Source organism: Antedon bifida, chromosome 10 (genome assembly GCF_963402885.1).
Source record: "Antedon bifida chromosome 10, ecAntBifi1.1, whole genome shotgun sequence".
Classification (NCBI taxonomy): domain Eukaryota; kingdom Metazoa; phylum Echinodermata; class Crinoidea; order Comatulida; family Antedonidae; genus Antedon; species Antedon bifida.
The window spans coordinates 19,286,663-19,302,534 of NC_136235.1; the positions used below are offsets into that span (position 1 = coordinate 19,286,663).

The 15,872-nt window shown below is 32.1% G+C and overlaps 2 protein-coding genes across 4 annotated transcripts; one reads left to right on the forward strand and one right to left on the reverse strand.

Annotated features, from left to right (window-relative positions):
• The first annotated feature begins 987 nt into the window (after nt 1-987).
• On the forward strand, nt 988-6,311 carry LOC144854308 (beta-hexosaminidase subunit beta-like). 2 transcript variants are annotated; one of them, XM_078712250.1, is made up of 12 exons: nt 988-1,439; nt 1,847-2,055; nt 2,469-2,534; nt 2,645-2,691; nt 2,859-2,969; nt 3,532-3,633; nt 4,008-4,315; nt 4,595-4,754; nt 4,859-5,036; nt 5,226-5,316; nt 5,462-5,566; nt 5,752-6,311. In XM_078712250.1, the coding sequence occupies exons 1-12, from the start codon at nt 1,069-1,071 to the stop codon at nt 5,798-5,800; spliced, it is 1,797 nt and encodes a 598-aa protein (XP_078568376.1). In that variant the 5' UTR covers nt 988-1,068; the 3' UTR covers nt 5,801-6,311. The 2 variants fall into 2 exon arrangements, with proteins under 2 accessions (XP_078568376.1, XP_078568377.1); XM_078712251.1 differs by having other exon boundaries at nt 1,325-1,443.
• LOC144854311 (beta-hexosaminidase subunit beta-like) lies at nt 6,291-13,913 on the reverse strand. 2 transcript variants are annotated; one of them, XM_078712253.1, is made up of 13 exons: nt 13,820-13,913; nt 13,181-13,377; nt 12,603-12,814; nt 11,742-11,807; nt 11,276-11,322; nt 10,700-10,810; nt 10,047-10,148; nt 9,089-9,396; nt 8,402-8,561; nt 7,928-8,114; nt 7,590-7,680; nt 7,334-7,438; nt 6,291-7,060 (listed from the first exon to the last, which is right to left on the reverse strand). In XM_078712253.1, the coding sequence occupies exons 1-13, from the start codon at nt 13,901-13,903 to the stop codon at nt 6,994-6,996; spliced, it is 1,737 nt and encodes a 578-aa protein (XP_078568379.1). In that variant the 5' UTR covers nt 13,904-13,913; the 3' UTR covers nt 6,291-6,993. The 2 variants fall into 2 exon arrangements, with proteins under 2 accessions (XP_078568379.1, XP_078568380.1); XM_078712254.1 differs by having other exon boundaries at nt 13,181-13,388; nt 13,820-13,890.
• Between the last annotated feature and the right edge of the window lie 1,959 nt (nt 13,914-15,872).

The following is a 15,872-nucleotide window of genomic DNA, read 5'->3' on the forward strand; positions in this document are numbered from 1 at the left end:
GCCTGGTAGTATCAATTCGCAGGGTCTACTACACTAGCTAGCTCAATTTTAACTGGGCCGGATCGGCTAGGTCTCCTTCCTACTACCTGGTCTACTTGCTTGATGCAGTATCCGCTTTTTTGGAGAGTAAACTGGGCTTATTCTAGGCCTACTTAGACGATCGGGACACCATACGTGCGGACGGCGATCGGACCTTGTTTTGCCTCAATATTTACAGCCGATTTTGTAGAATGTTTTAGGTTTAGATTGTTTAGGAGTTTGGTTGATAAGATGGGTTTGGAATCCACTGAGTTTTGTTATTTATGGGCCAATCGTTTAGTAGTAGGCTAGCTAGGCCCATGATGGGCCCCAATGTTTTAACGTAGCCATCGTGGCATGGAATCCCTAGTCAGAATGGCTCTCACTCATGAAAAAAAAATGATTTAGGCTAGGCCTAGCCTAGTACGCGATAATACGATCTGTACAGTACTATTCGAGGTATAAAAATAGTATATAATTTATGACTACGTAATCTGTACTAAATTTTGTATTTCATTAAATGTCAAATAAATATATGCTACTACTGTTATTAATACACTTTAGGCCTAGCTTAGAAAATCTACAAAAAAATGTATTTCACAATGATCGGGTGGTCGTCGTTTGACAGGGGGAGAGAGATGTAAATTAAACACAAACACAACGTACATGACGTCGCGAGTTTGGAATCCACTGATGACGTGACTTTGTGAATATCTTATGAATATTAATGAGCTTCCCTAAGCTGCTGAAAAACAGACTTTCCATGAATTTACCCTAAAATGTATATGAAATTTAATTTTTTTAATTTCTCGTTATTACTTCTTTATTCTGACATGTCTATATTGTTATAATATTTTTTATTTAATAAATAAACGATATTTAAAAGCAATTTTAAACCCAGAATCCCCCTTTAATGAAAAAAAATGTTTTTCTCGTTCTGCTTCACCGCTGTTAAATAAGTGGGATTATTATCAATAATTTTATAAACAACAATATTGAAAGATGGAGCTACCCTTTAACATCGTAAATGAGCTATAGTTTTAGTGTCACATGACCCAGAATCTAGTTCTATCACATGATCAACCTCACGTAAACAAAAGAACGTGCAATTTCGTTCCGCAAAGTAAAATGTTTCTTAAACTAGCTGCACTTTTTCTGTGTATTTTGTTACACAAAAATGTTTTTTGCAAACCACATAACGATCTCAATAACATCATTAGAAATGTAGAAGATATTATTCGTCAAAGTCAGGATAATTTACGTTATAAACCTGAAGAATTAGGTCTAGGCCTACCTGCTGCAGGAGGAGGAGCAGCAGCAGATCTAGGAGAAACCGTAAATCCAACCACCGGCTCACCCTGGCCCCTGCCGCAGCAAATTAAAACCACAAGTACTATGCTATTTCTAAACAAGGTTTTTAAGTAAGTAAGTCTATTTAAACTAATCACAGGTAAAAGACTCAAATTAATATTTATTAAATATTATGCCGTTTTATTTCTATGTGATTTGAAAAATATTAATATTAATAAGAATTTTTAATAAATATTATTACTAGAAATTAATTAGAATATAATTAATATTTGTAATTTGACTATAAATTTGGTAATCTAAAGTAATCTTCTGTTCAATGCTTTCTCAGTATCTGACATTGTCATAATTATTAACCCATTTTTATTTAAAATTATATAAAAAATAATCTGTTTTTTTTTACATAGTATTTTGTATAAAATACAGATGCAAATATAAACAAACTCCCTCTGCTATAACATTACTCAAATTGTTCAAAAATGTATACTTATTTATACTTACAAAATAATTTCATATTCAGGTTCAACTACGACAGTAAAACTTGCGATTTGCTTCAAATGGCGTTTACACGCTATTACAACCTGATATTCTACGGAACACAACAGGTCTCATCAAATGCAGACAACTTGATATTTAGGCTACCAAAGGTCAATGAACCAAGCATTTCAAGCATGGTTGTAACAATGGACAACTGTCCTGACTATCCAACGCTGGAATCAAATGAAAATTGTACGCATCATTTATTCTGGTTTTAATTGTCTATATGTCGATTCGATTTTCCTAACAGTTCAGACAGGGGCGCTGCATCTGGCTTGTGTGTACTTAAAAGAACCCCCAGTGCATCCTTTAAGCTCTGTCTACACTATCAAACTAGTTTGACAAAAGAATGTGATGTGCCCAAATATGGTAGTGATACACTTAAATATGGTAGTGATATGACATCATCATGTCCATATATGGGCACATCACATTTTTTGTCACATAAAGTTTGATAGTGTAGACAAGGCTTTAGAAAGAGAAGTGCTTACAACTCTACCAGTTGAATTACTTTGTAATAAGAGTGGCCAAAATGTCCTAATGGGATAAAAATAAACTAACCTGTACTGTAAATAATAACTTTATAATATTTTTTAAAATTTCAGATACTTTATCAGTTGCCAGCGATGGTGCTAGAATCAAAGCAGCCACTATATGGGGTGTTCTCAGAGGTAGTAAATGTAATATGATAATGTAATATCTACTATATAGTGTAGGGTTATACTCAAGTATGGAATTATACATATATATCAGTTAATTTCAATGAATATCATCTTTACAGGATTGGAGACATTCAGTCAGCTTGTCTATGAATCTTCAGATGGAGGGGTATGCTTTACATTACTTTCCAAAGTTTGTTTTATATATGTCTGAATTGAAAGAATGGAATAATGAATGACTGGGTATACTCCCAGGGACCCTGGGTATATTCACAGGGACCCTTGGTATACTCCCAGGGATCTGTGATGATTAATATTCTGTTGATTTGATTTCAGTTAGCTGTGAATGCTACCACCATAACAGACTTTCCAAGATTTCTTCATCGTGGCATTCTAGTAGACACATCAAGACACTTCATTGATGTGCCAACGTTACTTGATAATTTGGTAAGCAAGTTGTATCATCATCATCATCACCATCATACATCATCATCATCACCATCATACATCATCACCATCATCATCATCATATATCATCATCACCATCATACATCATCATCATCACCATCATACATCATCATCATATATCATACATCATCATCATCATCATATATCATACATCATCATCATCACCATCACCATCATACATCATCATCATCATACATCATCATCATCACCATCATCATCATCATCATCATCATCATCATCATCATCATCATCATCATATATCATACATCATCATTATCACCATCATACATCATCATCATCACCATCATACATCATCACCATTATACATCATCACCATCATCATATATCATACATCATCATCATCACCATCATACATCATCATCATCACCATCATACATCATCATCATCTTAAATTACAACTAACTATTAAATCAAACAAACAATATTGTAGCCTTACAGTAATTGTCTTAATATCCATTGTGATTTGTACAAAATCATTTCGATCAAATGATTAAGATATAATTTTTGGGGTGTTTTTCAGGATGCTATGGTGTACAACAAATTCAATGTTTTTCATTGGCATATTGTAGATGATCAGTCATTTCCTTATGAGAGTTCAAAGTATCCACAACTTAGCAATCAGGTAAGTAAATGGAATGTAAATGGAGGAATAACCTGCGACTTGTAGCCTACTGGGCTGAATTGTGCACAGCTGTGGACGACACATACCACAACTTTCTTCTCCCCTAAGGGTCCTTTCATGTCGAGTGCTGTCACAAAACGGCGCCTGTTCGTCTTTCCACAACGACAGGGGCTAAATGGACCAGTACACCGGGGTAATCCTCTACTCTTCTGAAAGATGTACTGCTTCAATTGGAGCCCTGCAATTAACATGAATTAACTACTAATATTAATTAGAATGTGAGTGTTGTTTATTCAAAACTCATTAGGCTGATGCTGGCTGTCTTGCAATTATTGTATGTGATAAATGATCTCAATATTTAATTTCTAATCTAGGGTGCATTTAATCAACGACATACATACACGCAAGATCAGGTATCCTTAGTGATCAGCTATGCGAGAGAACGAGGAATTCGCGTAGTACCGGAGTATGACACTCCTGGACATTCCCAGTCATGGGGGTCAATCAACGACCTTCTGACTCCGTGCTACAAGGACGGTAAAGCAACCGGCTCATTTGGTCCAATCAATCCAATCCTAAATTCTACTTACAATTTCTTGAAAGATTTTTTCAGTGAAGTTGTTGCGAAATACCCAGATCATTACATACACATGGGTGGAGATGAAGTCAGTTTTGATTGCTGGTATTGTATTCTTTATGTTTTTTTTTATTTCTCAATAATAGATAATACATAAAAAAAAATACAAGATGTATAAAAATACTGGGAAGTGTCATTTGATTAGAGATGAATTCTGCATTTAATACATTGTTGATATGGTGACAATTTGATGAGAAGTTTGTTTTACCTAAAGCTCTGTCTACACTTAGATCAAACTAATTTGAGATTGTGATGTGCTCAAATATGATAGTGATATGCCCATATATGGGCACATCATACTGATATATCATTGTGTTTAAACAGGAAGAGTAACCCAGACATCACTACATTCATGAAAGAACAAAAGTTTGGTGATGACTATGCCAAACTGGAAGAGTATTACCTGCAGAGGTTATTGGATATCATGAGTGACCTGAAGGCTGACTATATCATTTGGCAGGAGGTCATAGACAATGGGGTCAAAGTAAGGAATCAATATATAGTACTTTACTCCTCTATACTACAATATTACATATCTTAAACTCTGTTTACACTATCAAATTTATAATGGATCGCTTTATATTGTAGGTCAGAAATGATACAGTTGTAGAAGTCTGGAAAGGCGGCTATGTTCAAGAGATGTCAAAGGTCACAAAACAAGGGTACAGAACAATTCTGTCATCCCCTTGGTATTTGAATTATGTGTCTAACCCATATAACCAAGACTGGAAGACTTATTATATAATTGAACCACAGGATTTTACAGGTAAAATTCAAGATCTATTACAAATCGCCATCTCAGCATATATAATCTAATATTAATTTTTAGGTTAATTTTTGTTTTGCCATTCCATTCATTTCCACTCATTATGTTTTTTTATGTCTTGTTTCCTGTTTTTTGTTTTCATAAACATATATTTATAATAAAAGTTGTATATTTAAATTGTTTTATCAGGGACTGCCGAACAGAAAGCTCTTGTAATAGGTGGAGAAGCTTGCATGTGGGGCGAATATGTAGACTCTGTCAACCTTATTCAACGGTTCTGGTAAGTTATAGGATATGTGTAGGATATTTTGTTCTTCGGTGGAACTCTTTAAAACTTTGGACTGCAAAACATTCATCTAATCCTAGGAACATACTACTGTATGTATCAATAATTAACCAGTATGTATGTTTATGCTTTTTTATAGGCCTAGAGCAAGTGCTGTTGGAGAAAGATTGTGGAGCTCAAAAAGTGTCAATGATGTACCTGCAGCAGAAAGTAGACTGGCTGAGCACAGATGTAGAATGCTTAGGTAGGAAAGTTTAAAGCCTGTTTATACTATGGTTTATAATGACAGTGTGAAACTAACTTATTTTCCATTGTTTTTTATGTAATTTATTTTATAGCATATGAAGATAATTTCTCATTTTTGACTTTATATTCTTCAACCTCTTTTTTCTGAGGGAAATGGTAATTTTATTTTTGTTGTTTTTGTAGGAGAGGAATACAAGCTGAGCCTGTAACAGGTCCTGGGTATTGTCCATAGTAGAGTCATCCATAAATCAACCATTATCAGGATAGTACAGATGCAGATTTTATTTGGTCATTTGTTGTTTCATAATATGGACAAAATACTAGAGGCAAAGGCGAACAAATAGAGTAAATAGAATTATCTAGAATTCAGTTTGTGGTAAATAATTTCTAGAATCAGCAGTAAAAAAAGATTACAACAATGTTTTGCATCAACAGTACAGTCCAGATGTTTGATCGTTCTGGTAACTACTGTACATGTTTCGCCACTAAGTTTTAAGAAAGAAATTCAAAGTTTTAAGAAAGAAATCCAAGTTTTAAGAACAACTTTTAAGAAAAGAAATCCAACTTTTAAAAAAAGAAATAGAGAATCAAGAGAGTTTTTTGTTGATCTGAGGGTCAATTTCTGAGATTTGGTTGCCCCCTCATGTCAACAAAAAACACTTGATACTGCTCACTTCATACACATTCCAAATAAAAAATGTACTGTAGGTGTAATCAAATTATTAAAATAATTTTTATTTCTACTTAAATTTTTTTTTGTAAACATGATTGTACTTTAGTCTCTCAGAGGCACATAAATTGGGGGCTACTGTACTTTCACATCAAACTTTTTTTGAAACCTACAGATTATAAATCGTTTGTTTAAAAAAGGTATTAAGGGGACCAGTGACCATTCAAGATCGCTGGGCATAAGTCTTCACAGTCACTCACCATCACCAGGTAATGTTTTTAAAAGTTAGGTGTGAAAGTACAGTTAGCAACCAAAATTATTTTGAATTATAAACAAGACAGATTAAATTTAATATAAAAGAGTAAATGTTAAATTGCAAGAAATACTGTAAAAATACTGATTCGAATATAAGCCCACCCATTTAAACATGGGCTTATGTTAGAATAAGGTTACATAATTTTGTACATTTTGATTATTAAAAACTATTGTATTAAATACAATTATGAAGATGAGAATCTCCATGTTTGGCAGTAAAAGTGTAAAATCTCTGTCCACACTATCAAACTAGTTTGACAAAAAAAGTGTGATGTGCCCAAATATGGTTGTGATATGACATCATCATGTCCATATATGGGCACATCACATTTTTTTGTCACATAAAGTTTGACCGAGCTTTAGAATGTATATAAAACCAGCTTTTATTTGGTCCTAACCCAGTAAAAATCAGCCTTGTTAACCAATCCTGAACAAACAACCTATTCATTATGCCATTCTTGTGGACAGAACCCTGGACCAGTGATACTTTGCGCTTGAAGACCACGTCTGAAACAAAAAAAGTTACCTTTAGTTTAAAATTAACAAGCTCATTTGAAATAAAATAAAGGTTATCCTGAAATGAGTATATAAATTATGTTTAATAAATACGTGTCTTTATATTCTACAGCATTGTGTTCAATGGGTGCCAATTTGGAACCATAGAACACAATGCTATAAAAATATATTTCTCCATGACAAATGAACCAAATAACTATACAAACGTTTCTAATAATATAAGTATCAAGTATCAAACATATAATAATGGATGTCTTATTGTACCTTATAAGCCTACATTGATGTTCAGCTAGCCTTGAAGCTGCAGCATTAGGATCCCTTACGTTTTTTGCACTCCAAAGCCTCTCACCAATCACACTTGCCATAGGCCTAGAAAAATGATCACAGTTCCAATGTTGTAAAGAACAGAATTAACAAAAAAGTGATGCAGCTAAGGTAACTGCACAAAGCTTTAACCATGGAGCTATAAATTAGATAGCTCCATGATTTAACCATGTGTACAATTTATGAAACCTCTTACCAAGTTCTAGGTATAACATTTGTGTTATCCACATATTCTCCCCACATGCAGGCCTCTCCACCTATGACTAAATTCTTTTGATTCTTTGTACCTTTAAAAAAAATTGCATTATATTATAAAAGAAATACAAATTATAAGAAAACAAGTATTGTTATAAGAAATGAAATGGAAAATAAAAAGGCATACTAATGAATTCAAACACACTATGGATCACGGAAGAGTGAAGTTCTCTCTTTTTCACTCTAAATTCACTCTTCTCTGCTATGGATTATATTTTGATGATTATTGTTGAAGAAACATCGGAAACATCATTGTACAAATGTTGTTTGATCATATACCTGAGAAATTTTGAGGATCTACTTTATAATACTTCTTCCACGGATCAGTATGAGGGTCTTTCACACGATTCAGGTACCATGGCGATGACAGAATTGTCCTATAACCTTTGGCTGTGACCTTTGCTAACTCATCTACATACCCACCATCAGCGTCTTTCCAAACAATTGCAATAGTCTCTTTTGGAACCTAAAAAAAAGATTTGCAGAAGAGTTCTTTTAGACTGAGAAACTTACATTTGCCTCTCTCCACCCAAGTGTATAAAATGGGTACTAGTTAGATCAAGACACAACTTTGCGCTAATTACTTATAGCTGCATTATCATGGGAGTATGTTTCCATACGTATTTGATCCAGAAAATTACAGGATAATAATGTGCAGCGCATTGAGAGCTTGCTTATATGCGCTAAGAATGAACTATTGTTATTATCATTGTGTTTGTCCATGAAGTCAAGCTTTCAGCTGGCATACTGTACCTTAGCACCACTGTCAACGACTTCCTGCCACACCAGGAAGCCTAGGCCTATCTTACTGGCAATGCTTGTCATCCTTTCAGCATAGTATCCTTCAAGTTTGGTAAAATTATTGCCATATCCCTGAGATTCCATAAAGGACACTATATTAGGATTGCTTTCCCTGTAATTTGAGTAAAAAAATTAACTTTCATAAATAACAAATACAGTATAAACCAAATAAAAAACAACAAATAGCAGCAAAGCAGCAGGTATAGGAATATTTTAACAGCCTACGAAACATGTGTTAATATAATTTGGTAAGAAATAATTGCATCAGTGTTCTCATAAAAAATGAATGTCACTGCATAGTAATCATGTGAACATGCAAAAGTACAATATGGAGTGCATACGTAGAAAGTTAAATTCTCCTCTACAAGTTATTGTCGCTAGATAATAACTACAATGATTTGTTTACATATGTAAAAATGTATTGTTGTTGTTTATTGATTTTCCAAAAATAAGACATATATTTCCTTATAAATCAGTAAGTACTGTATATATAAATGTGGATGATGGTCAAAATAAGTGTAGAAATAGACTTTAAGCAGAGACCACCATTAACAAATGAAAAAACATTACAATGTCATAATGTTGCAGTAAAAGAATATTTGTACAGGTTGTAGGTGAAAGGTGAAAGGTGAAACTTACCAGCAGTCATGCTTAACTTCATCACCTCCTAGATGAATATGACCATCTGGGAACTTACTCTTAATCTCTATATAAAGCTTATTTAAGAACGCATAATTCGATTCAACGCTCGGATCAACTGGGCCAAATAAGCCGTTTGGCTTATCGTCTGCGTAGCATGGAGTCAGTAGGTCTTTTATGGCAATCCACGATTGAGTGTGGCCGGGGGTGTCGAATTCCGGGATGACCCGTATGCCACGCATTCTGGCGTACTCTACAATACGGTCGATGTCGTCCTGAGAATACACATGGTTTTGTGAATATGCTCCCTAAAAATAAAATAAAATAACAATTGTACAATTTGAATACAATTAACACACTGATCACAAAAAGCTTACTGTAGTTATAGTGCATGATTGAACAGGTGGAGCAAGGCTTCCAACTGGCATACCTGATTTAAACAGGCTGAGATTTCATTTCAGTTCCTACGGTATCTAGCCTTCAGCTTCTGATAAGTTCTTTTTAGTATAGCTTAATTTTGTTACTAACCCTATTGTATGAAGTAAACTCAACTCTGGCCTAAAATTACATCTAAATAAAATAATAGTAAATAGAATTATATAACTTGTTTTTTCTCTACTAGATAGTGTGTGCTAGTGTTGCCATGGCTATACTGATCTTCTTTATTGTTCTTTATTGTATCAAACAAAAATGTCAATACAAAAGGTAGCCAAGATATAGCTGAAGCTAATCAAGCTTGGTACCTTTTATCTTAACTAACTTAAGCTATGAAATTAACAAATAAATAACAGAACTTAAAAGAACATAAACGTCAAAAACAAAACAAAAAATGTTTTGAATAATAAATAAATAAATAACATAACATAACATAAATTACTGTATGTACTGTACTGTAATAAACAAAACCATATCAGTTTGATCCCGCACAAATGGGGTATTTGCACTGTATTTAACTTACCTGTGAGCTGAGTTCAGGAAACGTATGGCTTTGATATGGAAAAGAAGGGTTGTCTACAAGGTGGAAATGTAACACATTTAACTTGCTATATGCCATAGCATCCTGAATAAAGAATCAAACAATCTGTGATGGTTAAACCAAGTAAAATTTGTTGTAGTATTTAGTGGTTAGTAAGTAAGTAATGAATATGAATCTATACATGGTATTCTTGTATTTTAGTATTTCAATGAGAAAAAGGCGTTCTCAAAGTTTTATTGTGTTGGCCCAATAGTAATAATTCAGTTAGAGCGGGTGGGGTCAAGGGGTCTTAAGCCGATCTTCCAATAGGCAAATTTGTTTGCATGGATCACAAGGATCAGCTTATACGCATGCATAGAGAAGGATTTGGAAGATGGAAACATGAATGAAGGCCTTTGGCACAGAAGCTCATAAGTTTTAAGGAAACTTTTTACATTTGTGGCCCATATAATATGTACTCACTGGTTTTTCCTGCAGACTGCTTGTTGAGAGCCCCTGATCTACAGGCAATATAAGTCATTGTCTGTTGATAAAGGATTCATACAATACAAATGTCCATCTTCAAGATGTGACTAGATTTTGTTTTTTTCTTTGTTTAAAAACTGCAATATTCAAATAAATAATTCTCTACTTACAAGGTTCTTTAGTAATGTTGATACTTCAATGAAGTGTCTCGACGTGTCAAGCAACAAGCCACGGTAAGGAAACCGTGGTCTGTCAACTATATTAGTTTTATTGATAGTTTGCTGCGAAGAAAAAATTATAAAAACTAATTAAAAACAAACAATCACCATAACCTGGCACCAAGCTAAACTGTCTGATCTAACCATTCTGTCAAAATTACTGTCAAAATTACTTAATTATACCTGTATTAAGATTCATTCCATATTATAATTTATATATTAATATATTATTGATGAAGGGCTAGTGTTGCCCGAAAGCTCTGCTAATTTTTCTGGCTGTTTTACTTTTAGCTTTTTGTTTATTTTATTTTGTATCTCCATTGAGATTCAGCCACTGATACCCACAGCATTGTCATTTTTTCAGTGCTTATTTTATTTTGTATCTCCATTGAGATCCAGCCACTGATACCCACAGCATTGTCATTATTATTTGCCTTTGGATTAATATATTATATAATAAATATTTTATTAATATATTTATTTTTCTTTTCTTTTAGATATTGATACATATTACAACGTCATACTTACTCTTTCATCTTCTCCTGTGTAAATCAATTGACTAAACGTTTCTAGACCTAAAATCATTCAAAGAAATAAAAATTTATAAATTGACATTGACAGTAACATTCATTAAGTTAAATCAGGTTTTGCACACAATAATCTAAAATCATAGTTAAAAGCTGTTGCTAATTCACATATAAACAAATGGTTTAATTCAATAAAATATGAATATTTCATATAACATATTACTAAATCAGAATATATAAATTTTAAGTACACATAAATTAATTTTTGTCTTTAGTCATTGTAAAATTTGTGAATTATATTGCAAACAAATAATTATACAGTAGTTTTTTTTATGTATTTACAACAAATATTTACTGTTTAATTTAATGTCTTCATCTGGCAAGTTTCCCATTGTTGGGCGTGATTTTGGATTAAAATATCACAAATATAATGTTAATTGTAAGTTTAATGAAAACATAGAATATACCTCGTAAAACTCCCCATATAGATTCTGCTTCCAGATGTGAAGTTTCTTCCTGTACTGTTAACATATCTGAAAACAAATTTATATTAATATTATTAGTTGAATTATTAATATATTATTTGAATGTAAAAAAGGAATCATTAATCAATATATTTGCTTTAAAAAAAGAAATCTCAATTTAGGAATATTTCCAAGGATATAAACTGATTCCATTCATCTATCCTTTTCAACATTTTCTTTAGACAAACATATACACAATATATATATACAAGATGCTCTGCTAACTTTTCTGACTGTTTTTACTTTTTACTTTGTATCTCCATTGAGATCCAGCCACTGATACCCACAGCATTGTCATTTTTTCAGTAATTTGCATTTGGATTTATATACAAGATGCTCTACATAAACAAAGCCTTATCACTGTAAAGTCTTTGGGAGTGGAGACATCTGACAGGATTTGAACCCAGTATTCTAGGATTGGTACACAAGCAATTTACCACCAAGCTAAACCTCAACTCTAAAGCTCTGTCTACACTATCAAACTAGTTTGACAAAAAAGTGTGATGTGCCCAAACATGGTAGTGATATGCTTAAATATGGTTGGTAGTTGTATGAAATCATCCATTTTTTGTCACATAAAGTTTGATAGTGAAGACAGAACTTTAGATTTTATTTTATTCAGAGCTTTAGATTTCATTTATCAAACTAGTTCTTTTTTTATATCGGACTTTGTCAAGATTCAAGAAAAGTATTTTGAAAACTGACAAAATCAAAGTTTAGATGATATTTTTGCTAAGTTTGTTTGATAAATCTGACCCTTGACATGAATCAATTAAAAAAGTATTTCACATTAAGTTTTCTTACATTCTTCATTAGAAGTATTACTTGGATAATCAGGGCAATTCGTCATGGTTACCATCAGCGTATTAATTTGTTGTTTATCCCCTTCTCCTCTCAATTGATAGTTTTGAAGAACTTCTTGTGAGGGCGTTTCAATAGTTCCGTAAAAAATGATGTTATAGTAGCGCTGAAAAGCCTCTTGTAGTATGTCGCAGTTATTACGATCGTGGTTAAAGCTGTAATGAAAAATAAAATGACTAAAAATTATCATCATACTTAAAATAACATTTGGATCTTAATAATTGTAGTTCGTTTTTGTTTATTTAATTCCGTAAACAAATATAGTACAGTACATTGTACTTATAGTACTTACTGTACTTTTTAGTATACTGCTGAAAAAATTTAAAAAAATTCAATTCAATTCGTATTCTGCCAAATGCTATGTTGTTTAAATCTCTGTCTACACTATTAAACTTTATGTGACAAAAAAATGTGATGTGCTCATATATGGACATGATGATGTCATATCTAATCACTACCATATTTGGGCACATCACACTTTTTTGTCAAACTAGTTATAGTGTAGACAGAGCTTTAGGTACCCGAATGTTTCAGGAGACAAGTTGAACGTGATGCTTGACAGACTGAGTTGCAGCGGCATTGGCCATGGTTCCCCAAGCGTTGCGAATATGGTCTTCTTAGCAAAAGACGAGGGCAGATGCTCAAACCATGATAGAACAAAAAGACAAGATAACAAGGTTTTTTGCATCATCTTCTTTTTGGAGAATCTGTTAATCAGCTAAAAAATAACTGAAAAAAATAATATAAAATTATCACAATAGTTACAATTAATTAAAAATATATAAATCAAATTGCATTTATTTCTCTCAAATGTTGCGTCATCTAAGCCCACAGTGCTTTTTCTGCACAACAATAGAACAAAAACACCTATATACTTAGGCTAACACTAAAACAGAACCTTGACAAAGAAACTTTCCAGACACGTTGCATGATTTCAGCAGAAGCTAGTCTTCAACAAATCGCACTATCTGCTGTGCTAGTATAGTAACAACTTCCTGAAGTTTTCTCAAGTCCCTTGTGATACTCTCTAACAAGACTCTGACTGACTGAGCTTATCAATTAAATGTATGCTGTTTCGAAAATAGCTTGATCTGCTACTTTAATACTAGGCTTAATGTGGAAACTTATACTAAATTAATAAAAATAGTTTAATACTTTACTTTTGTTGAATATTCACAATGCGAATAACAATCAAATGAAATCTCCAATTTTTTGTTGTGCTGAAAATTATTGAACCGTTTCATTTTTTACTAATTGAATAACAGGGGGCGCTATATATAAATATATCACAATCAGAGAGCTATATATCCAATACCAAATTGGCGAGTAAATCATGTTTTAAATTTATACGCTCTTCCACAAGGTCAATTGTTAGTTATACATACAGACTATATTAAAACAATGATTTTGAACACGTAGGGCATTTCTTTGAATTCCTTCCTATCGTCGTTTTGTGGTAATTTACAGTTTTTTTTATGTTTAACAAACGTACATAATCAATTGCGTCTGCATCGTGGTAGACTACAACTTCCGGTAGTGACGTAATCAGCACATTTTTGGTAATAAAACTTTTTCACTAAGCTAGGGAATCCTCTAATATCAATATTCATTAGGCCGTACTTTAGTTAGCCAATCAAAATAAACGTATAAACAATTTTGCGGTGATGTTAAAAAATACTTTGAGACTATTTGAGGTGTTGGTACAGTTACCCAGTTTTATTCTTAGTTCAGTCAGTCCCAACTAAGACTATGGTACAAATTAAACCATCTGGTTACAGTTAAACACAATGATAAAGAATAGGAATTTAATATAATATGATAAATGACATTCACATAGCAATTTATCACTGGGTTTTACTATAACCAATTTGGGTAGAGTAAAACACAATGATAAAGAATAGGAAACATTTAACAATATGATAAATTACATTTACATAGCAATTTATCACTGTGTTTTACTATAACCAATTTGGTTATAGTAAAACACAATGATAAAGAATAGGAAACATTTAACAATATGATAAATTACATTTACATAGCAATTTATCACTGTGTTTTACTATAACCAATTTGGTTATAGTAAAACACAATGATAAAAAATAGGAAACATTTAACAATATGATAAATTACATTTACATAGCAATTTATCACTGTGTTTTACTATAACCAATTTGGTTAGAGTAAAACACAATGATAAAGAATTGGAATTTAATAATATGATATATGACATTTACATAGCAATTTAGCACAGTGTTTCACTATATAACCATATAAATAATAGGAAACATTTAATAATATGATAAATGACATTTACATAGCAATTTATCACTGTGTTTTACTATATAACCAATTTGGTTAGAGTAAAACACAATGATAAAGAATAGGAAACATTTACCGTATTAATATGATAAATGACATTTACATAGCAATTTAGCACTGTGTTTTACTATAACCAATTTGGTTAGAGTGAAACACAATGATACAGAATAGGAAACATTTAATATGATAAATGACATTTACATAGCAATTTATCACTGTGTTTTACTATATAACCAATTTGGTTAGAGTAAAACACAATGATAAAGAATAGGAAACATTTAATATGATAAATGACATTTACATAGCAATTCATCACTGTGCTTTACTATAACCAATTTGGTTAGAGTGAAACACAATGATAAAGAATAGGAAACATTTAATATGATAAATGACATTTACATAGCAATTTATCATTGTGCTTTACTATAACCAATTTGGTTAGAGTAAAACACAATGATAACGAATAGGAAACATTTAATATGATAAATGACATTTACATAGCAATTTTAGCAATGTGTTTTACTATAACCTATTTGGTTACGGTTAAACACAATGATAAAGAATAGGAAACATTTAATAATTTGATAAATGACATTTACATAGCAATTTATCACTGTGTTTTACTATAAGCAATTTAGTTAGAGTAAAACACAATGATAAAGAATAGGAAACATTTAATAATTTGATAAATGACATTTACATAGCAATTTATCACTGTGTTTTACTATAACCAATTTGGTTAGAGTAAAACACAATGATAACGAATAGGAAACATTTATTAATATGATAAATGACATTTACATAGCAATTTATCACTGTGTTTTACTATAACCTATTTGGTTACGGTTAAACACAATGATAAAGAATATGAAACATTTAATAATTTGATAAATG